Source organism: Zonotrichia leucophrys, chromosome 3, assembly GCF_028769735.1.
Source record: "Zonotrichia leucophrys gambelii isolate GWCS_2022_RI chromosome 3, RI_Zleu_2.0, whole genome shotgun sequence".
In the NCBI taxonomy this organism is placed as follows: Eukaryota; Metazoa; Chordata; class Aves; order Passeriformes; family Passerellidae; genus Zonotrichia; species Zonotrichia leucophrys.
The window spans coordinates 57,438,864-57,463,159 of record NC_088172.1 but is presented as its reverse complement, the minus strand read 5'-3'; the positions used below and the strand labels follow the sequence as shown (position 1 = coordinate 57,463,159).

Genomic DNA, 24,296 nt, shown 5'->3' with positions numbered 1-24,296 from the left:
TAGACGTGAACATTATAGAAAAAAACCTCATGGAAATCGTCAAGAAAAACTTGAATTTCTACCTTTTGTTCTCTAATTTTAGCATATTAGAAGAGGCCATGCAAGAAAACAGTATATGAGGACACTCATTCTTGGGAGAGAAGGAAGAATTAGAAAAGCCTAATAGCACCCAAGGATGAAACATGCATGTTTGTATTTATTTTATCAACTATGACACAAGTTCTTAATCTGGATCATGTCAGTCTCCAAACCACAGGACAGCAGAAAAGAATCTGAGGAGGAGGAAGATGTAGACCGAAAGCAGGTATCAGTTAAGAAAAAACCTGAAGAGTCAGGACACAGAGGTGTTATAATATAAGAAAATCGAAAAAAATAAAACAAGCCTGAGAAATGGAAGCTATCAAATAACTTCAAAGAGCTATTTAAGCATAACAAAAGGAGAAAAGCTGAAGGTTACACAAGAAACCACCATAGCAGCACCAAAATCATAGCTGTGCAAAGTTAAAAAACACACACCATGTCACTTACCTATATCAGGGAGATTTCCCCAAAAAATCAGTTTCTTTGACAACATAAGACACTGATTTGGAACTTTAACTTTCTTAACTACACTCTTGGTTTGTTTCTTTTAAAGGCGCAGTAATTCACTTATACCGGCATGAGAACACAAAAGGAGAATGAATACGCAAAGACAGAAACAAGAAAAAAAGCTTATTTGATTTATCAGACATGAGAAAGCACTCTTCCACTGCAAAGCAGGCAACAATAAAACAAGAGAATCAGAGTTTATCTATTTGTCTCAAAAGTCTTCAAGAGCTAGTGCTAAGCCAGCAGAGCATTTCCCCAAGACCTGTTACTGTTTGAACCATTTCACAGGAACTTCTACCAACTCTAGCATCAATTTTGCTCTGCTCCCCCAGATTACACTATGAAAAATAAGATGGCTAGAGATTTATTTATAGTGTCACGTCCAATTTTGAATTGAACAAGGAGCAGTGGCCCTGGCAGGACTGCATGCTAAAGTACAGAACTCATGAAGAACATTTATTTTTCCTAATTCCTTCAGCCACTGATAATTTGTATACCTCGATCTGTTTGGATTTGTTAGGGCTGTTTTCTGTGGGGTGTTACATTTAATGGCTAGAGTAAATTCTTTTGGCTAGTCTCCCATCTTACAGAAAAAGAGTACATTCACACTGTCAAAACAGTAGCTAATTATTTACCTGATATTACTCTGCTGTGTATAATGTTCAAGGATATTGAGCAGGACAAGGCTGATAGAATATACATGTTGTACTGAGTTCTGACTCACCCTCTATCCCTCTGGAGGGTGACAGCTACCAAGCATGCAGAGGGGACTGGAGACAGGGCACATGCGGGAATGAGGAACACCATGCCAGGACTTCAGCAAAAGGGGCTAGCAAACGTGGCCTGCTCCTTCTGATGCTGGCTGTGAGCCAGCCTCACTGCTCCTGCAGGCTCCTTCAGCTGATGCCATCACAAGCAGCAGAATACTGCACGTCCTTAGCAGCTGGCCAGGACCATTTCAAGATGCTGCAAGCACTCAAAGCAAGTCTGTATGCCTCAAACATGGGCTTCATTTGTGTAGGTTTGAGAGTCACACACAATAAAGAAAGGCACAAGGACACACTGTCATCCAAACCCTGCTCCGACAAGCATTAATATACTTGCTAAACCAAACTTAGAATTATTTTCAGATATATTTAAGATTGAAACAAACCAAGAGTCCATTTCCACCATTTGTAAATTTTTGGACCATAGGGTTTTTAAGCTCAAACTCTTGCTGAGAGTTGACTGCATGTGTCTAAGAAATTCCATCTTTTCTCTCAAAAAACATTGCAGTCGAAGATGTAATTTCAATAAGCCAGTTTTTTCATTCCCATTGGGGGAGGGTGGCAAGGATTTGGGAATTAAAGAGTGAAACTAAGTCTGAGAAGAATGGAGACAGGGAGGTAGAAAGTGTTTTCATTTTTTTTTCTTGTTTCACCCTATGCTCTACTAATTGTCAGTAAGTTAAAAAAAATTCCCCTCAATCAAGTCTGTTTTGTCCACAGTTCAAACTGGCAAGTGATATCCCTACCCCTATTTCAACCCATGAGCCTTCAATGTTATTTTTCTCCCTCTGTCCAATTGAGAGGAGAGCGAGGGCGTAGTTGGGTGGGCATTTGGCAGCTGCCAAAGTCAACCCACCACAGGGGCTGAACAGTGAACTTGTTATGCAGAGAAAGACAATATTAACTGCAAGAAGGCACAACTAGAGCAATTTATACAGAAAAATCTTTCCCCTTAGCTCAGAGAAGAATATCCAATAGGATAGCAAGCTAGTTTACCTGGCCATAAAGTAATTCCAGTTCAACTCCTGAGGACAAACTCTCAAGAGTTATTTTTATTACTTTAACAAAAACAATAGAAGACACACAAAAAACCCAAAAAAGCCATCAAATACATTAAAAAAAAAAAAAAGAGAAGCAAGGTGAATGCTCTATAAAGTCTTCTATAGTATTGCTCACTATAATGCAAATCATTGGATTCTAATAATGAGTTAAATAGCACTGTTTTCTGATATTAATCCATTGTAAAACAAAATATCTTGGAAAGTTAACATCTTGCATTATCAGCAATACCTTGGTTTCTCTTTCAGATGCAAACCTAAAAAAACATTTGGTTAAAATAAGCTTCCCCCCCCCCCTTAGTGACAGGCCGACAAATTACTTAAACCAAAAAGCACTTCCAACACAAGGCTGGCACTGTGCACTGAAGTGGGAATAACAGACAGTTTGATTATTTTCAAGAATATACCACAACTAGATTAGAGACAGGAATGAAGCTAAACTAAAATAAACTAAAAACACAAGAAGCATACTGTGATTGGTTTAATTCTGTCTAGGTATTAGGACTTGCAAATCTTTCTGCTAACAATCTTTTTATAATCAGTTCTGTTCACAGATCAAAACCTGAAAGGATAAAATACTTGCTTCCATTTAACTGTATAGAACATTTACTGCTTGCTTAATACAGCAAAGTACACCATCATTTGATAATCAAGTTTACCAACTACCTTTTCTCTCACTTTCATTAATGAGAAATGAGCTGGAGCATTGTGGGAGACTCTACCTGCATTCAAGACTACTAAGCAAAAGGTTGAGGCATGTTCCCACAGGAAAGTTATCTGTGTAACCCACACTTGGAACTTTTTTTCAAGCTACTGCAGTTACTGCTTGCAGATAAGATAAGGAATGCTTGCATGAGATTTTATGGCAACAGATATGGAAATGATGGTAAGACATCAGGTGACAGAGTTTTATGGCTTTCTTGTACACAAGGCTAAGAATCCCAGCATATTATCCTTCAATCTCAAACTGTCATCAGTAAGCTAAAGCCTACAACTTATTCACTGAAAGGAAAACTACAACAAGAATTAGTAGCAAATTGTTTGGTAAAAAAAATACAATGCAAAACCTACATTATAGAAAATCAGAAAAACAGACTGGATGATATTTAGTAATACAGATTAGCTTTCAAATATTCAATTCCAAGTTCACAATTATTTACAGCAACTAAACAGATTGTATTAATTTGCTTTATTCATTAGAAGTGAAGAAATGGCAACTAACCTTTTAGAAAGGGGCGTGTCTGAAAAATTTGGCAAAAGACTCTGCATAAGGACTTTAGGAGGAAAAAAAAGTAGCTTTAGAGGGGATCTATTATGCTGCTTTCAGAACATAGCAGCTTTACTATGTCTTTGCTACCTTAAAAGCAGTAGTGGAAATGTTTTCCTTGTATATAAGGCAACCCTGGTCACACAAGCCAAGTAAATATTGATTTTACTATAGCTGAGCTGGGAGCAGAAGTTAATTTCAACAGCCTGCACAGAATGTTTTACGAATTGCTTTAAAAATATTTTGCATTACAAGGTATTAAACCAGCTAAGAACCTTTTAAAATAATCTGAAGCTTAAAATGATTGAGCTGTACAATTTTATCAGGGTAGAAAGTACAGTTGAGAGAAAGAGAAACAGTATTAAAGGCTGCACATCAGCAGCTCATAAAGCCAAGCAGGATGCCTTCTCTCAATCCAGGGCAGGCAGTCCTGAAGCCGCGATGTTGGGGAACAGCTCGGGGCAACCTTGCAAAAGCACTGGGCTACAACCAGTCACCAGCACCAGAGGGAATGGGCAGGGATAGGATCTATGCACTCCAAGTTGGCATATCATATCATATCACGCGCCTTAATGTGGAGTTAATCAGACCCAGGACAGTTAACCCTGAGCAACACTATCTCAATAAAGAGGAGCTGTGCCATAACTACAGTACAAAATCCACAGTGCAGTGAAATTCAGCAAGACAGATACAAGCACTCTGCTTCCATCTGCACAAAGGATCCGGAATGCTCTGTTGACTGTCAATTATTAGCGAGGGCTGCCAGTGCACACTTGTGTGACAGCTTTGACTCGGGCAGACACAAGGACAAAGCTGCTGACTGCCACCCTGCCCCGCACGGAACTCGGAAAGCACATTGCCCGATTTCTGCAGAGAACCCTCGAACCATTTGCTACTTTTCTGAACGCTTCGACAGAAGTCCAGCTCCGCACATAACAAGTGTCAGAGTGAAGGCATCTCCTTGCCCTGCAGCACAAGCCCCGGTTTCACCCGCTGGAAGGCTCAGCCAGGGAATTACCGCCATTCGCTCTCTCAGCTGCTCGCCCAGCGAAGATCAGGGCGCTCCACCCAGACGCCACACAAATGAGGTCACATAGCTGACCACACTGCTGCCAATTCCTGCCCTATTCATCGGGGACGAGGGCAGGAAGCAGATGGAGCCCTCAAGTTAAGGGTCGCAACATTTCGGTGTGAACATTAAAGCGAGCCAGCGGCAGACAACTCACGGCCCGGGGAGCGCGGCCTGCCCGCCCGGCAGAGCTGAGTCACGGGCACCGCTCTGTCCCACACCGAGCACACGGACCGGGGCTGCGGCCCCCAGAGAAACACTCCCTCCCTACAGCTTAAAAAGGGACTCCACGACAAGACAACAGAAAATATTTCCCACTTTTTCAGTACCTATGTGCATTTACGAGTTTAATATACATGAGAAGAGTTTTTTAAAGTCTTTCAGATCTTGAAAATAAGTTCACTTGAAGACCCAAAAGGCAAGGTGATGTAATTACTATGTAAACCTGTTTCTATTTACAACCATGCTGTATTTCAGAACATCTACTTCACCTGCTGCCAAAAAGGAAATATAACATTTTCAAGTGTTTAAAAGCTAGAGTTGTTTGAAACCAAACAGATTTGAGGACCAACACAGCTGTACTAAACAACTAACAAGATCAGAGCCTACAGTAATATGAACAACGCCATAAATATTAGTTTGACTATAGTAACAGCTTGTGTGTGGTCTCAATTTCAAGCTGCTATCAGTGCATATGTCTTGAGGGAACACAGACAAATACCTTCCTACCTGAAAGAAAGCTTATTGTTTATAGGCTAGTGCTTCTGAGATTTCCAGAGCAACAAATGGACAGAAGCTAAATGCAGAGTTTCAGAAGATATGCTCTCAGACTATCTATCTGCTTACAAAATACCTCAGTCATGTCATTGCCATGGCCTTTTACAGCTATTGAAAAGTAACACTCATTTCAGTCACTGGGATGGTGGCTGCACAATTAATTCACACAACAAAATGCAAATTGATCTCGCTTCTGTTTATAACTGTATGAATATAATGACAAAACAATATCTAGTCCATAATGCTAAGATGCTAACACAGATTATTCAATTACTGCAGAGTGCTTTACTCCACGAGTTGACGTCTTACAGAAAAAGTTCCACAAGGCAAATCCTTTTGGAGAGTGTCATAGAACCAGCATCTTTTTCTGCCTCTGTAACACAGTTTAAGCAGCCTCCCCTCCAATAACAGCGTGAATTCCATCTGGGCAAGGAGGGAATTGAGGTGAAAAAAATATTTTATTAAATAATCACATTAAATAGTGCCACAACAGTAGAACAGGTATATGTAAACACAAAATAGCCCAATCATTTTCCTGCAAGAGTCTCAGAAATTTTACTAGAACAACAAATTATCTCCCATGGCATGGAACAGCAATGAAGAAAGCCCTTTTGTTTGAACAGACACAAAAAGTACAAGATCCTTTCTTTTTTCTCCACTTAGATAAAGAGTAAGCTTTGGTTCCATTTAGGCACCAGTAGCCTACCAGTGCCACTGCACTCCCAGTGTCTGTCACCAACTGGAGAGTTTAAGAGGTTATTAAGAGATTAGACTGTTATAAAGGTCACCCCACCAGATGAGCTACATTATTTAGAATTTGGTTTTAGACCATAAATCAATCTCTGACAAAACTTAGTTGTGCTGTTTAGGCTTCAGAGAACAGAAGTTAGTCTTATCCACTTTGGTTTCACCCAAACTGACTCATTTACAATTGGTTACTTTATCAGGTGTGAGCTTCAACCTCCCTTCCTTCAGTCCCTGCCAACTCTCACAGCAAGCACACAACCAAAAAAGCCAAAGCCACACCTCTGCTGACTGAAAAGCATCCCTGTTATTTATATTCTGGATTTCTGTGAAAAGCAAAGGACATGAAGAAACAATTACATACACACCCCTTCCAGCTTCTCCACCCATTTTTCCCTGAGTATTTCCAGTACTGCATCATTAAAAATCCTGTCCTCTCAGAGAATGACCTCTCCACCACAGCGTGCACACACACCCCCAATTTACTTTACCTTCAGGTTTTTTCCTCATTTTCTCTTCCATGCCTCTTACCTTCTAGCTTTTTTAAGATTTTTTTCCCTCCTATGTGCATTTCCAACACACAAAGAAGTGTGCAAAGCCTCAATTCTCTCATAGTCTCCAAATACAGAGTTTTAAAAAGTGAGAAGATGACAATGAATGTGAGACTATGACTCTCTTGAAAAGCAAATGTACACTGCTACGCTTTATGAATAAGATTATAATTAAACAAATTTCCTGAAAAAATCCTGTTGCTTAAGAAAAATTACAACTGCAATTGATCCATCATGATCTATGTTCTTTTAAAAATTGAGGGTTCAACTCAGATTTAAACAGGCTCTAAGAAACAATTAGTAAACACTGTGCTCAATCATATAAAGCACCTGAGCAGCCTGTAGCTGCTACTCACCTAGGAGGTTTATACCTTAGCCTAGACCTGGAGCCAGATAAATCATCTGTAGACATACAAACATCACCAAATATTAAGTGTGTGCACTTACATGTTAAAAAGACCTGAAGGATTGAGCTATAAAACCTCAGAGTGACTGACCCTCCTATTATCCCACAAATGAACATTTCAGAGGTTTCACAACTGAAGTGTTCATCAGTTAACGACATGGCTGGTTATAACTCCTGTCCCAAGTTTATGCTCTTCTAAAAATACAACAAAAAAAGAAGAAAGGAAAAAACCCCAAGAAATATTCCAAAAAAACCTACACCAATACATGCAGAGCCAGAACAAACAACTTCCATGAACAGCAGCCGAGGTTAAAACCAAGCAGATTGATTTTCTCCTACTGCTAACCTTCCAAGAATGATCAACTGCAGATGTCTCACATTTGAGGGCTGAATACGTGCAGATTTTGAAGAACACTAGATCTCTCCAACCTATAATTTACTGAGCTCTCCAGAGTCAGTCAAAAGCAACTCCGCTCACATTACTGAGTTTTCTTAACATTTTTGTCAGTTTCTTAAGGAAGCTTGGACTGAGCCACAAAGGAAAAGTTTCTGCTCTCAGCTAAGCTGGCATATATCCAAATCCAACTCATTGTTCTAGAAGCAAACATACATGAAATCAGAGTCCCAGCCCATCATTTTATTCTAAATTTAGCCATTACATTGATAGATCTTCAGAGGATTTTAGTTTTCCTTTCTAAAAACCCATCTTCAGCCTCCAGCTTTGTAACAAAAAACCCACATCAAAAGTCAAGTGGATCAAATTCTTTATTGATCAACATATTCTGCTTTCTCAAAGCTCTGACACCAATTCACAAAATAAACTGTTTCCATCTGTCAATTACTGAATCTACATAGCATATTCATAGGTAACAGGAATAATCAAATTGTCTTTCTCTTGACAATCTGTGTTATTTGGCCCCACTCAAAAAACAGATGAGGCAACCCATGAAACTTCAGTCAGAGTAGGTATGAAAGATGGCAAAAGGAAGAGAATCATAATATCCCAAATTTCTTCTTTTCCAAAGCATCCCTCCACAAAACATTCTTTCCAAAGTACAGGAAATACAGCTCTCTTGAGATACCACCAAAATGAGGAGAAAAATTTGTGGGGTGTCAAAGAGAAGCTGTAAGTTTATACATTCAAAAGTACCAAAAGGCACACTAGGCAGAACTGTAAAGAATCAAAATAAGTAAATGCTGAAATCACCAAAATGTAACACATAGTTTAAGAAAATTAGGGACATGAAGACTTCCAATCAGACAGAAGGCTAAAATTTCTGCCATGAACAAGTTACTGTTGTAGGTGAAAGGGAAGCCCACGACACAAGCATTACCAAGAGGATCTTATGTCAGCAGGTGTGACACAGCCAGAGCTCACATAAAACTTGCAACGGAGCAGCGCCACAGAAAACAGCCTTTCCCCACTCTGTTTCCTGCCATGCCTTCCACAACCTGCTCTTTTAGTGCAAATGAACTTTTGCAAAGTAAAGAAAAGCAGCTCTCATCAGGTGTAGAAGATAAAACAGACCCACATGCCAGGATCCTTTCATCTACCACAGCCCTCAGAGCACAGGGAAGCACTCACCCAGCGGAGTGTAACAGGTCTGCCGGTCAGTATCCCGAGGAGCAGCAACCTTGTACTTCTTCCACACAACTTTTTTGGCTGTTTGAACGCTCATGATCAAGCTCAGTTTTTGAATAACAGGAAAGTGAAGATGGAGAGGAAGTACACGCTAGTACCCACGCAAGAACTGCATGCTGGGACTCAAGGGGGAGGGAAGCGCTGGTTTTCCTCTGAGGGTTTGACACATTCAGCCACACAGGGACTGACAGGAACCAGTCAGGAAACCAACCTTTAAAAAGGCTGCACGTTAGCAAGTAACAGACCTCAAGCTAATTGAGATTTCTTTTCTCTTTAAAATCAGAGAAATATGCTGTTTTGCTACTCCTTATGAAAACAGGAGGACACTCCAGCTTTCAGAGAACTGGCAAGTTAAATTCTACAAACTGAAAATAGGAAAGCTGATAGTAATTTTCCTTTTTCTGTTCAAATCAAAATTTCTGGTCAAACACCATACTAACTTTATAAATCCTAAATATTTTTAGTATTCGTTCTGTAAAAAGTTTGCACTATCACTATAACACTTTTTCACACATTCAACAGAAGATAAAACCAGAACAACTCTTCAAAGTAAGCATCCACATCTTTTAATGGCTTTTCAAAAAAGCAAAAGAAATCTTAAACGTAAGATTATAGCACATAAAGGAAGTTGTACAAATAAACCTCCAATCAAAAATTACAAACTCTGATTAGGCATGCCCTCTCCATTGTGCAGTAATTCCAAACAAGACAGAGCAAGGAACAGTAAAGCAGAAAATTGGTAACGCAGTGCTATGATAAGATCAGAGTTATTTTCAAGTGGGCCTTTAAACTGTGCTTACCACCAGTACAAAAAGCAAATCAAATCCCTCTGTCTTCAAAAGCCTGTCACCAAATTTATAAGCAAATGAAGAGGACTCCAAACACTGTAGTTATGAAAGACATTTCATAAGCCATGCTTTTGGATACTGAACTGTACAGAATTCCAATAGTCACAACAAATTAATGCAAGAGGAGATTAGCTAGAGCACCTAAGTACAAGCACTCTGACCAGAGAGGAGCATTCTAAATCACAAAATTGGTTTCAAAAGCAGAAAGACAGAGGCTGTTTGATTTGTCTGCCTGTCTCATTGTATCATGCTATAAGACAAATGTTCTGGATACAGCTCTCTCTTCATTAATATCCAGTCAGGACAGTTTACTGTATCACACCCCAGACACTATTCAGAGAAGGGAGGGAGGGAGAAATCAAGATCAGATTTTCCTTTCAATTTTTGTGGGCCAGAAGTTGGTCTTACTTAAATTTATGGGTTGGATGTTTTTTGCCCCAAATTCAAGAATTCCTCAAAGTTGAAGGCTGAAAGGCTTCACACAAAAGGAGTTTTGTTTCCATTAATGAAGACAACCGTACATTCAGGGGGCTAAATCAGATATTTGTATCCAAACATTTCTGTGAACCATGCAAACAGGACCAAAGTGGAAAGGTAATAAAAGTTTTAAAGCTAGGATTTCTATTTTAGAAACAAACAAGGATGTATTTTGTAATACATACAAATACAAACCTTACTGTGCCAAGCACTTCCCAAGCACAAAACAAAAAGACACTGCCAACTCCACCAAACAAATGATGAGAATTAGCAGACAGACCTGCACATATGCCAGAAGCACATGTTCCTTTTTTCAAGTTTTGATGAGACTGGTCTGAATTCCCTAAGAACGCTCTCCTTGTGTATCCAGTACCTCACCTCAGTCCCTGCCGCTCCAAGGCCCACCCACGCTTGGCAAGACTGAGGAATAAACACAAGTCAGCTAGTTTGTGACAACAGTTCTGGGTTTACCACTTCTCAAATGAAGAAGTGATTGCAGTCAGTGAGAGCAGTTATAGAAACACCACTCTGACTCCATCAGTCCCCTGAACTTCATTCAATGTGAAGGTTTTAGCGAAGCTGAGTAAATCATTCATGCACCAGAGCTTCCAGAGAAGCTCAGCCCTGAAGCTCTGCCTGACATCAGCAGCTGCCCCATGAACATCAGAGAAACCACTTTTATCTAACATCAGGTTTTACCTCAAAAATCCAACATTTCAACAAGAATATACACTGAGAATATGTATTAACTTAAGGGGGGGGGAGGAGGGAGGTTGTTACACTATGTCTAACTTAAAAAAACAAAAATTTCTTGCCTAAATGGAAATAGAATTACTAGCATGAAATAGCTTCATATCTGAACCCATCTGCAAAGAAGTTAGCTTTAGGATGGCAGGAATATTTTTAAGCTAAATTTTAAAAGTGAAACCATGGCCTCTTTGAATATCTGAAGTATTGGGTGTGAAATCCATACATTACTGCAAGAGCAGATAAACAGAAGAGAAATGGAAATTTCTGGTCAAAGTAATCTTTGAAGGTGGAAAAGGAAGACTTTTTAAAAAAGTTTTTAACCTAACTCCAGAGCTCAATGTACTAGCATACTCTCTACCCATAAACCACTTCATTCATTAGGAGAAAGATGGTCTTATTTCTACTACTACTGAATTCAACAGGCCATTTGTTTAGTAGCTCTCTGACTGGAGTACGTGATCTCTTCTATTCTCTCTGGTGTTGACAGCAGTAATCAAATTTTGTACATGCCACTGGCCCTATTATAGTTCCACAGCAGCTGGCTGGCTGCCTAGGCTTCTTATCATGTATGATAAAAAAGACCAGCCAAACAGACCAGCTGAAACTACTGTGGGAAGACAGAAGTAGAGGGAAGCCTAACTAGAAGCCTAGTAAGTAGAAATCATGGCTTTTTATGCTTGCCCATGTATTACAAAGCATGAAGAACAAGGCTACACTCAATACATGACAAGCTTGCTCTAACAGTTTTCAGAAGGACTGGAGCTTGGATGACAATTCAGCCCTTGTTGCAGAGTAGGTCTGAATGCCACACTTCATCTGTGAAACATTACTCATCTAGAGCTTAGTTCAGACAGCAGGGAATGGGAAAGCAAAAAAGCACCTAGAGGTGGGGGGGAAGGAAAAGAAGAGGGGAAAAAACTCAGGTAACTGTACCCATTCATTTGAAGGTGAGCTCATAAATACTTAATATCACTTTTCTATCACAGCCCCAGCATATACACCGTCAGCACAGTGTTCAGAGTAAAATTAAAGTTCAGAGAGGCAAACAACAATGGGAGCAGAGGGCAACATCCTTTAATTATAAAACTCTCCTGTATGCAAGACAATCTATAATGAGATTGGTTTCCATTTCTTCTTTGCCTTCTGGGAGCCATCCAAAAGCTTTGAATGCCTTGACTCTGAGAAGAGGAAACTGGCTTCTTTTTCACCATCTGCCTCCTTCCAGCTGTGTTCCAAGTAGGCCTTGGGTAGCCCTGCTCTGAACTTCCACTCTTCCATTCAAGTCCATAAAGAAAGGCTTGGAGTTATGGCAGAGGGAAAAAACAAATCTAAGGGACTTCTTATGGGAGCAGAACAAGGAGGTACAAAGTTCCTCCTTCATCCTCTTTCTCCAAGGTGAGAGCCAAGCAAGCCAAGAGTTTTCCTAGAGGTGAAGCTCAGCCTTCCTCAAGGTTCCTGTGTTACCTGTCTAGTCCTACCCTTTATAATATGCTATAATGAGCATTTAGTTAAGAGCTTCTCATGCTGTGGGATTAACAGCCCCTAATTTTGTTCAGGATGTTTTATTTCACCACAACAACCTGACAACTTTTTTTGCTGGCCTGCCACACAATCTGAATTAGCAAGCCACACAATACTTGTTCCAGCAAGCAAACAAGAGCTTCTAAGGAGATGCTAAAAAGGATGGTAGAGGGGCAAGAGTAACTTGAACAGAAAGTAATATTGCAAATGCCTGTTGCATTTTGATGCAAACTAGTTATTAGAAACCCACAACACCAGCAAATTCACATGGAGAACACTGGGTTTTTAGAATTTCTGTTGAAACCTTGTTTCACAAAGCCAGGTTTATGTAAGCATAAAGCTTTCTACTGAAAAGAACATTATCAATACAGTAAATGCCCTCACTACTGTTGAAGAGGAACAGAGTGTGTGGCAGCTAGTGAAGCACTGCAGCACAGATAACACACAGAGATATCCTCTTGGTGCTCTCACAGGCAGCTCCAACACAAACCTTTCCAGCACACAGCGCTTCAGGCACTTGACACATGGGTCTCGTAAAACTGCATGTCTGTGGCTGCCACAAATAACTGACTCATCCTGCAAAAGAAATAATAGTAGCAACTGTACATAAATTGTAATGCCTTTCAAGAATCACCATAATTTTAGTCTTTTTTGATGTTCCTCTTATAGCTTCCCTTTTCCTTTTGTAAAGGGAATATTTTGAATGTAAATACTGAGAAAATTTGTGGAGCACATTAATCTTCAGAAAGTGCTGTTTACATTATGATCACACCTGTAAAACCCAGCCACATCCAAAAAGCACCTGCTTTTCACAAAACATCCTGGGCCACCTGTTTATAGCAACTCACAGGGGTGACAGGAGGTCCACAGGAAAAGTAGGAGCCTTCTGCATTTTGCTTCTCATTTAAAATGCTGATCACACCTTCCAAAACAAGGCTCCTGCCCATTCACAGGCACCTGTATAAAACAAATCCCAAAGAATCCATGACAGATGCACTGCTCAACACTTGTGTGCTCACATGCTGGGGGGTAATGTGTATTTCAGCTGAAGCCAGGCACTGAGCCCTGAGTGACAGCATGCAAGCCCAAGCACAGGAGAGGAGCCATCACTTGATCTGCCCAGCTCCTCCAACAAGCAATCCTGGTGGTTCAGTGTTTTCAAAACCACTTGCCCTGCTGCACTGGGACAGACTGTGTCCAAGTCAGCAGCCAAGCAGCTGTAAGAGCAGCTGGTAAGCAACTCCACCCAGGACAGGCAACTGCCCTCAGCATACCCCATAGCAGTAGGACTGCTGCAGAAAAAGGAATGGCTTCCAAAAAACATGTCATTCCTTTCTCCTTCATATGCCAGGACACAATCCAAAGCTTTGGAAGCAATGGTTTAGGCAAGCATACGAATAATTTACTTGTACTGTCCTGTCACTCATTTTGTAAACATCTGTTTGTACCTCCAAGAAAATAAACATGTCAAAGCTTCCTTGTAAATCCCACAGTGTTTTTTCCTCAAAGTATCTTCTGATAGATTCTTTTCAAACTCTTCCAGCTTTCCCCATCTAGACTCCACAGGGCTGTGCATTGATGTCTGCCTCAAGCTGGGCAGAGGGGAAGCAAAACATACCATGAAGTCTGGAGAGAAGCTGTGGAGCAAGCAAATCTCTCCACTTGCCCAAATCTTCAGGCCTTCACTCCACCCAGCTACAACCACAACCTTCATCCTAAAAGCTAAAACTCTTATCTCCTACCATGGTGGGGAGAAGGAGGGGACATAACACAGTTAAATATCATCACAGGCACGTTTCAAGAGTGGCACACCCTAGCCAATGACCGCATTCACAGTCAGCAGGGTTGCACCAACACCGCGACTCCAAAGATCTGAAAGTTCGGTTTTCCATTTTTTAATGCCCGGTCACAATGCATGGGTGATCAGACAGCACCCTCTAAGACATTAATTCTTTAGCTGTACCATTTATAACAAGCTATTTATTTCCAAACTGACACTGAGTGTCACAAGCATACACATAACCAGTCCTGTTAAAATTAGTGATCAATTTCTTCCACCCAGACAGTCTACTTCCCTTCCTGCTTGCAACAACGTATTCTATTCATGCTTCCCCACAACAAAAAAACACAGAGGGCAAAGAGGGACAGCATTGTGCAGAGCTGCCCTGCTTTCTGCAGGAACTATTAACAAAATTATTTGGACTTCCCAGTCTTTATACTGGGGATGGAAAGTTTTGCTCACCTGGAAAAGAGGGATCTGCACAAAGTCTGCATTAGGAGCCCCAAGTTTCCCTATTCCTTCCTTGAACAAGAATACTCAAGAGAGCTCCCTAAGTTAAACAGGCTGTCTTTTCCTAGTTCAGAGAGCTAAAACTCAGTAAGGAACTATTAGAGGCATGCTAAAACTAAGTCTGTTCCCTATGGACCTTGGTCAGGTCCAACACAAACACATGTGCAGTTAAACTCCCTGCTCCTTAGAGGACAAATCTGTCTCCTGCCAAGGACCCAAGGCAAACATCCTTTCTGAAATAGCATTGCTGTTATCAGAGTCAAAAAAGGAAAGGGAAAAAACCCTGAAAAATCAACCCAAAACACATCTACTCAGCTCAGTGCAGGAAGGCTGCACTGAGTGCTCAGGACTTAGCACAGTGACACAGCACCCAGCTTGGGTGCAGGCAGCCAGCCCAGCCCCAGAGCAGCCAGCTTGGTGAGGGCAGACATCACACCATTCCTTCTGCACGATGCCGCAGCGACAATGCAAAATTTTCTAAACTACAGAAAACCATCTTAGAATTACCTACACTGCTGCCACTGTATAAGCCCTCATGAAAGCCTCCTTTACCAAAAGGAGGGAAAATACCTACACAAAACATACTCCTGTCCAATCCTCTTTAAACCCTTCAGTTAATTTAATATAGATTTAATATAGCTCTTCTTAATTTGTCTCAATAGTTAAATTTACACTGCTAAAAGCTTACACAGCATTCACAACCTTTTGCCACTTATCTCTTTTTAACAGCTACAAATTGCAAATCATTGTGTGATTAAGATTATCAAGACCTAAACAAGGTCAGAGAGTATATTTCAACAGATAATCCAACATTCAGACATTTTGCTAGGTATAACATTCTACAAAGACTGTATTAAAAAAAAAATTATTGCATGAACTGTCAGGTACTAGAAGTACATCATTAAAACTATTGTTAAAATTAATGGCCTTTCTCTCCTCCCTCCCCACTTAGCACAAAAGAAAAAGAACGAGATAAAACCATGTGTTTTGTTAAATATTGAACCTACTGGAACCTGCAAAATAGCAGATTAATAAACTACTCTGAGGCTGAGGTCAGTTTACAGAGGAACCATCACACAGCAGCTATGGCAACACAGAACCACCACACTGCACTGCCAACTAGCAAAGAGAAACATAAGAACAAAGAGCAAAGCAACAAACAGCATCAGCCTGCTTTCTTAGGGCCACAGAAGTGAGAATTAAGGCTCTCAGAGGGAGTCAAGCAGTTTAGCGCAGCACTTCTGTGTATCGGGGGACTTGGGAAGGAGCATGGAAAAGAGACAAAGCATATGGCACAACTGAACTGCTACCTAAAGAAATAACAGACCCACACAACTAAACACCAAAAAGCCTCAAGTCTCTCTGACAGTAATGCTATGCACACATTCAAAAACAGAGATCCAACAGCAGTGAAAATGATAGTGCATGTTATTTGGGACAGAATGCGCACCTATCTATCTCAAGCCACCTGCCCAGGTTCCCAAGCAGAGACTGGGAAGCAGCCCAGTCTGAAAAGGCTAAGCAATAGCTGGGTTGGAACTCAATCCCACACTAGCTAAGGAAAGCTCACACAAGCCACAGTCAGCAGAGATGTGGTGAAAACAGGACGAGGCAGTGGTAAGCAGCTGAGGGGCAGCAACTGATTCAATTTTGCAAGCCAGCAAAAGTTTGCATGTTTACACCCTTGCTTGTTTTCAAGAAACTTGCAGCAAGCTTTCTGTGTGGATACTTTGCAGGCTTCTGCTAGGTCAAATGGAAAACACTGAGCTCAGTTATTTGAGCTCAAGTGTGCGGAGGAGTAATTACCAAAGCTCCACTGGACAGAAGGATTGCATTCTTTTATTCTTCAAATGCCACCACCCACTAAGATAGGATAATAAAACTCTCAGAAACCTTGTAAGCAAATCCAGCAAACACTGTGCAGAAGTTAGCCTGCAATCAAATGGTACCCATCTCAAAAATTCCATCTGTGCCTCTCAAAGTACTGTGGCACAATGACCAACTCTGCTACTTGCTGCCGCCACCATCATGGCATGATGCCATGATGCCACCATCATCATATTGGCATCACCATAACCAAGTGTTAGCTGGATTTAAAGCCTAAATCATGTGAAGGTTGAGAGAGAGGCCACATGTATAGTATATTCTAAAAAGTCTTCCTGTGCAAGATTGACTGGCAAATCATACTCATTCCTAAGCCAGACAAATGAAGCCCCAAAACACAACTGCTCTTTCACAATTACTGTGATGCAATAGATGCAACACAGCATTCCCACATAAATATTTAATGTCAACAATACACATGTTCACTAGCTGATTTTAAAACTATTTCAAATTTTTAAAGGGTTAACACCAGATGCACACACTATGGTAGTGATGTTATCGGTCACCTTACTGAAGCATCACACCTTGAACTTGATGTGTGAGCAGGCACAGTCTCATCCACGGTCTGAACAGCAGCTTTTCAGCTAGCCATTTCACACTCCCATTTTGTACTGCTGCTTATGAAGCCCTCTGACATTGCCAGCAACAACTTTACAATCAGCTCAATAAAATTTCAAGTTACTTTAATAAAAACATTTTAAGGCTGAAGCCTTTAATAATTACCTTTATTTCCCGCTGAATTTAAGTGTTTAAATAAACAGGGTTTCCATGTATTTCAAAAATATGTACATCATGGCTATACTCACAATGAGAACGTGAGTATGCAATATTAGCACCTTTGAAGAGACATTTTTACACCAAAGTGGACAGATGGAGATTCTGAGACACCATGCACCATCCTGCATGTTTAAGACCCTTACTTCATTTAGCAGATGAGCTTTTATAACCCCCCAGTCTCCATAGCACAGGAAACCAAGTGCTCCAAATAGCACACATTCACCAGTTTGTTCCTTCTGTTGTCTTGTCTTTCCTACTACCTATTTGCTTTTGTTGCTGCTACCAAAAACAGAACAGGTTTATTTATTTTTTTATTACTTAGGTTTATTTATTTATTATAGGGTTATTTTCTTACTAGTTTAACTTCTCCTGCATGAGCAGCAACAAGTTGCTACTGAAAAGCAAGCCATGTTTCTCTCTGCAGGCCTGCAAACGCATCCAGGCAAAAACCACTTCAACTTCACAAAGTTATCATTGAAACAAGTTGCATTAAACTTGTTCACACGTCTCCTTAAAAAAATCATTATAGGTTGGTAAAACTCCAATATAAATAAAGGAGATGGACAACAAAACACAAGTTGTAATTCACTCAAATATGAGTGTGCAAGTGTCTGTGACTCTGCCTTCAACTTGCCCTAGATTTGAGCACTTCTCTATAATATCTATATTCAACCAAACATTATAATAGCTTCATTACCAATCATTTAATATCTAACCATAGTATTCTCACAATTAACACTGTCACAAACTTTTCTAGTTATGTGCAGTTCCATCCCTTTAACTGGACTGGTTTAAGAAATCTGCATGAACAAAGCATTATAAAACTTCACTGCTGCCTGGCTTTGGTTTTTTGTTTTACCTTGTAGCATAACCACAGCATTGATGCTGTTTGTTTTCTTGTTAGTTGACTGTTTATTTAATTTTAAATTACAGCATTCTGACACATTCTCCCCCATATAATAAAGTTTGCCACAAGTATTTCAGGTCAGCCACAGAAAAAAGATAAACCCCTATTACACATCTTCATAAATACCATTTGAAAGAGGGGATTCACTGAATAAAGATCTTTACAGCTTACACTGTGAGATAAGGCAGTTTAGGATACGAGTGGCAAGGTTCAGAAACAGAACTTCACAGAGGTGCAATTAAAATGTTTGCGAAGCTAATTAAAAACAACCTGCTACAACCTACTTTCTGGGAACTTTGCTACTAAATGCTTGTGAGACTCTGGGTCACTGAAAAGTAGCTCTAGTGTAAATGGATCTATACGACCCCAAAGAGTCAATAAGCTGCTTTTCCCAGGGGTTTTCAGAAATTTACCTTTACACTCAAGTAATTTCCCCAGCCCTGCAGTTTTCCATCACCTATCTTTCTCCTTACGTGCCTCCAAATACTCCTTTACTCTTCCTGTAAATGATCAAAACCTCACTACTGTTAAGAAAAAAAGATGATCAGCCCTCAAAGTACATCACAGGACAGTTCATTCAGTCATCTTACTCCCATGTGACCATCAGGTGCTGTTATGCGAACAATTTTGTACCTACCATTCCATCATAATTATCTTTATCTTCCTTCCCTTGTTCTACCCCTGATCTACACAGATGTTCATCAGTCTTATCACCCTCTGTCAGGAGGGTCAAAATCAGTGAGGCATGCCAGTTCACTGCATTTCATCCTGTACAATCCCAGTGAAGTCCATATAAATCCCTACTAATACTGCATAGAAAACATGCATGTCTTCTGTTTGTCTTTTGCACCCAAGATCAGGCAGCTGGGATGAAGGAGCAGCAGAGAACAGGACATCTTCCTGGTCAGGATCAGATGTGACCACTGAAATTCTCCCACCAGCACACAAAAGCAAGAACAAGTAGACATGGGGAGAGAGGGGAGAAATATTTCCACAAGAAATCTAACTTGCATCAGATGTATGGTCTGATGGCATTCAGGCCCAGCTCAGCCAGGGAGCTTTGCTTCCTCCATCTGACAAACATGAGTAGAGAAGCTCCCAGGTCCTACCCCTTGTTGCCTTGTCCAGTAATTAGGAGGAATTGCTCCAACACATTTCAACCTCTGTATTTCAGTAACTGGCAAAGAAGTAGGACAGTACAAGGATACACATCCAATTGCAGTCCGGAAAAACTTCATGACTACCACAGGAAGAGCTGGAGCTCCTCTCAGTTCCTACATAACCATTCATTCAGCTCCCCACAGACTGTACAGCCCATTCTGGCCAAGAACACCAACAGGACTCCTATGACTTTGCTGGTTTGCCATTTATTTCACTGCTTCCTAAAACCAGTCTCACCATCAACCCATTTCCCAACTAAAACCAGCAAGTCTGCTGGGAAGCCATGTGAGGACAGCAGTGATGACAGGAGGGAATTCCTCATGCTTCATTTCTTAGCCATGGCATCTGGCCACAACCAATTCTACAGCCCACCTGTCCCTCAAAACCCAGGAATGGATTACAGACACAGTGAGGAGATCAAAGTCTTCTTTTGGCAGGCTCTCCCTTCCCCTAAACCCCACCTCCTACAACAGAACAGAAGAGCCATGAGATTTGTTATGATTTGGAAGCATACAAAGCATGTTCAGGTTCTGTGGCTGCTGGGGAGCAAGCAGGTTCAAACAGCAGCAGCAATCCCAAAACAGTGCAGAGCCTGGGAAGTAGAAATAGAGATGGTGAGCGATTCCAACCCAGCCCACTGGTAACAGAAATTATACAGGGGTCCTAAAGACATCAGTAATCTCATAGCTTTAGCCAGCTTTTCTCTGCAGAAAAATGGTCAAATTTTATAATTAAGTTTTATAGCTAATACCACTATGAAATGCAGATTTCCTTAATTATCTGTAAAAAAATTTAACATATATTACATTCCACTCTAAAGACTGCAGTATCAGCATAGGAAAAGAAGAAAAAGCGACCACAAATCAGGATAATGTTAGAAAGGCTTTGTGAACATTGCAAGTACAAAACAGCACTCTCATCTACCAGAACTTCACAGAAATGTAGCAGAAGTGTTTCAGCACTATCAACCTGAATCTAAGTTCCCACAGTTATTTTGGAATAAGCCGCATGCCTTTTAACATAACCCAGGTTCAAAGATAGGCATTGCCAAGATCCACTTACTCAATCTTTCAGAGGCATCACTGTAGCCCCACCAAGTACCTTCCAGTTAAGCACTGCAGAGAGTTTAGCCCTCTATAATCAGTCCCTTCTCCTTTTCTGGCACAGTTACAGTGCAAAAATTAGTAAATGACACCTGCTGCGGCAAGGACAGATCACTACACATATAGAATCTGCTAAATTGGAAGGGACATATCAGGATCACTGAGTCCAACTCCTGGCCCTGCCCAGCACACCCCAAGAATCACAGCATATGACATATGCCCCTTGTGTCTGCATACAAAATTCAATATGAAAGTGGAAGCTAGGCAAAGTAGGACCATGTGTCTTATGTTTGCATTAACAAGTTATTGCCAGACCTTTGACTGCGATTTATGAACAATTAATGCAGGAAATGGAACAAAAAAAATATCAAACAATTATCTCTAAAAAGCTAATAAGTCTAAAAAGCTGGGCACATGGTGGTGAACTCCCAACACAGTATAAAACCACAAGGAAACTATTTACATAACACTTAAAGGCTGAGTTAAGTTTTCAGTTCCACAAAGCCAAGGTCACAGGAACAAGCCCAGTGCAGTCACCAGCACAGAACCACAGGAGCCTCCCCAGCTGGGTGGGGACCTCTTGCTGAGAGTGAAACTAAAATTTTCCAACAAGTTCACAAAACCACCATCCTTCTTCATTCAGTGGAGCTACTCAAGCGCAACTTTCACAGTCACATACACAAGTAAGTACACAGACGAGGAAGGAGCCAAGCACACAGAAAGACAGGAAAATATAGCTCCAAGCTTCTAAATTCAGGCACTGGCCAGCAGGAGAGCCTTAGTGTATCTTGGACCACATGGAAAAAAAAAACAAGTACCAGCTTTTCTCCAGCAGAGTCATAAGGAAGCAGTGAGTCCACATTCATTTTCAGAGCCCAAATGCCAATATCCAGACACCACATATATAAGAGAAATTGATGGATGTCAGAAAATGAAGACACCTATGAGAAGCCTTGGGAGTCAACTTTACCAAATATGCAGAGCAGCTGAGCTCAATATTCATAAACAGTCATGAGAAGTGTTTGAGATTTCTTTTCATTTGAGACATCAGAGCTGACCAGGAAAGGGAATGGGCTGGGGATGGAAGGGAAACAAAAAAGAAATAGCAATGAATTTTATCACACATAGGCTGGATTCCCTCAGTTGTTCGCCTGAGATGCACTTTTTCTGTATCCACTATATGAAGTCTTGGATCTCATGAAGCAGCAAGCATGTCCCTGTGTCTGCCACTTCTGTTTTGATATCTCTGCCCCTTAAAAACCTTTTGCCAGTTGAGTCAAAAGATTTCTTTATCTCAGTTATGGCATTTAAAAAAAAATGAATATGCAAGAATACATATTGTCCACATGGCATTCGCTCATCCTGGAGAAAACATTCCAGTCACAACCTAGAGAATTACCATTCAAAAAAATCCAAAGACTTTGGGACAACATCATACATCAATTCTTATAACAAATTCAGATAGTTTTAAAAAAATTACAAATCACCATGTTTCTAGCAATTCTTATCAAAGTTTTCAAGAATTATCTTCTATATCCCCAATGGCAGGAGCTACCCACATAGTCTGGATGTGACAAGGAAACAAACCCATCCCTTAAGAGTGGCCCAGTGCTGTCAGTGATGCACTCCCACACGTGCGCACACACACACACACTTGTTGCTAACTGGCTCCAAGCCACCCTTGTTGGCTGGGGAAAGCTCAGGGGTGTTCATCATGGGTTGCAAGAATTCCCAGCCCTGCATGTGATGGAAGAAATACAGATACATGCTTTAATATGAACTAAGGATTTGCCATACTCCAAGCAACTAACTAGAAACACCTCATTAAAGACAGGCTTTTAACAATCTTGGATCCACATATTGCTGTATAATTATTCTCAACTTGAAAGTACTGCATAATTTCCCAGGAATATCACAATCTCTAAATGCAAATCCTAGAAGGCAAAAGTAGATGGAAGTCTATGCATACATATGTGTGCACAGGCATATACAGCTATTTAGTCCTCCTTCTCTCTTATCTAAGAGTATACACAACAAAGATGACAAAAAGCCACCCCCATCTCTTCCATCGCTTAAAAACCACTGCCTCACCTTGTGGCTGTGCTTCTGTATATCAGGAGGAAACAGGCAAGCCAGTAAGTGCATAATTGCATTTCTATTTTCTTTACCATTCACTTTATGAGGGGGAGGGGGAGCAACAGGAGCAGTTGAAAATGTCCTTCCCTGAGGGCTGAAACTCATGAAACGTGGTTTTTTCAAGATAGAGTGGGGTTTTTTTCCCTTGGAACTCTATCATTTCCATTCCCTAACCCTGACAATAACCTCAGTGGCTACATCTAATCACCTTGCTAATCCCCAGAAAACGTATTCAGTATTCAGTCTTTTATTTGAGCCATTACTGCCACTCAGGAGAAATCTTGTTGCCTTTCTCTCAACATCAGTCACAAGTGACACATACCTAACTAGTTATAACAAAAAAAACAAGGTATAGGAACATACTAATCTTTGAAAGTTCTACCTTCTTTCAACTTTGAAGGCATTACTCCACATCTGCAGTGAGAAAACAGAAAGGGAAAGGAAGTCAGGGTAAGCTTTTTTGTTTGTTTTCTTTTACGATTTGTTTGTCTTCTTAAAGAAGAATAGGCTATAGTGCTAAAGATCAAGGCTGACCTTCCTGGATGTTTTTGATATTTCCCCTGAAAAAAGCACAGATCTGAATCACGGATACCCCAAATGTTACGTTCATCTGACAAGTCCAAGATCTGTGACAATCAATAGTACTGAAGCATGACAAAGATGAGACTCATTTTACAGTTTTTCCTTCAGATTTAGAAGGAAAAACTGTAAAATTAATGGAAAAAAAAATCCCACTGTTCTGCAGTATAAACAGGTCTCATCCACAGATAACTTAATAATTGATAGCTACTATTATAACATGGTGACCCAAAACTGTAGTATTAAGAGGTCTTTTCCACTTGAAATTTCATATCCATCCTTAGGAACACCCTGCCCTAAGAGGAGAAAAGATCTCTTTGATAAGGTGGCTCTGATATTAGCTGAATACAAGTTGAAAAACAAGAAAAATGTTAAGCCTTTGAAATACACAGCCATTCACTGAACCAACCCAAGACACAGCATTCAACCTGGTAACAGCAGAGATGAACTATTACAGGCAATTGCCACTACAGACAAATTGCACCCAAGTGAAACAAAGATTTCTAAAGGGTTCCACTGGTCCAAGAAACACCACCAAAACACCAGTACTGGGAACCAAGTTCCGGAAAACTAAACACCTGGGAAGTTGTTTCTTTACTCTTGCCATCTCTCAACAGAAATAGCAAGAAGAAATAACTAGGGAAAATGAAGGACAAAGTAGCAGAGGGACAGATGAACACCACACCTAAGCATAAAAAAAAAAAAAACACCACACAAAACCTAGCCATGATGAAATACAGTACTTAGATTAGATTTAGCTACAAGAGAAATCAAGGGTAATCTTAAATAGTAGAGGGGATCTAAATTCATTAGCAAGAATTTAAAAACACACTACAAGGACACAGTGTGTATCAGACAGTTCCATCAACCAATAGCTACTAGACATAAATGCTTACTAAATACTGTGTGTGTTATGTGCAGAAACTGCCTTTTTCTCAGCCACTGTGCTTTTATACTAAGCTGAAAGAGGTGTCTACAGTATTTCAGCATTTCC

At 40.5% G+C, this 24,296-nt stretch overlaps 1 protein-coding gene across 4 annotated transcripts in view; it reads right to left on the bottom strand.

Annotated features, from left to right (window-relative positions):
• Positions 1-24,296, bottom strand: part of UTRN (utrophin) — a 341,485-nt gene that overhangs the window by 298,934 nt on the left and 18,255 nt on the right. For 3 of the 4 annotated variants that reach the window (XM_064708386.1, XM_064708389.1, XM_064708387.1), the window contains exon 1: positions 8,813-8,914. The exons of the other annotated variant lie outside the window; for it this stretch is intronic. In XM_064708386.1, coding sequence (XP_064564456.1) covers positions 8,813-8,906 — 94 coding nt within the window. In that variant the 5' untranslated portion in view covers positions 8,907-8,914. Of the gene's footprint in view, positions 1-8,812; positions 8,915-24,296 lie in introns of those variants that run through there. 4 annotated transcript variants of the gene reach the window in all.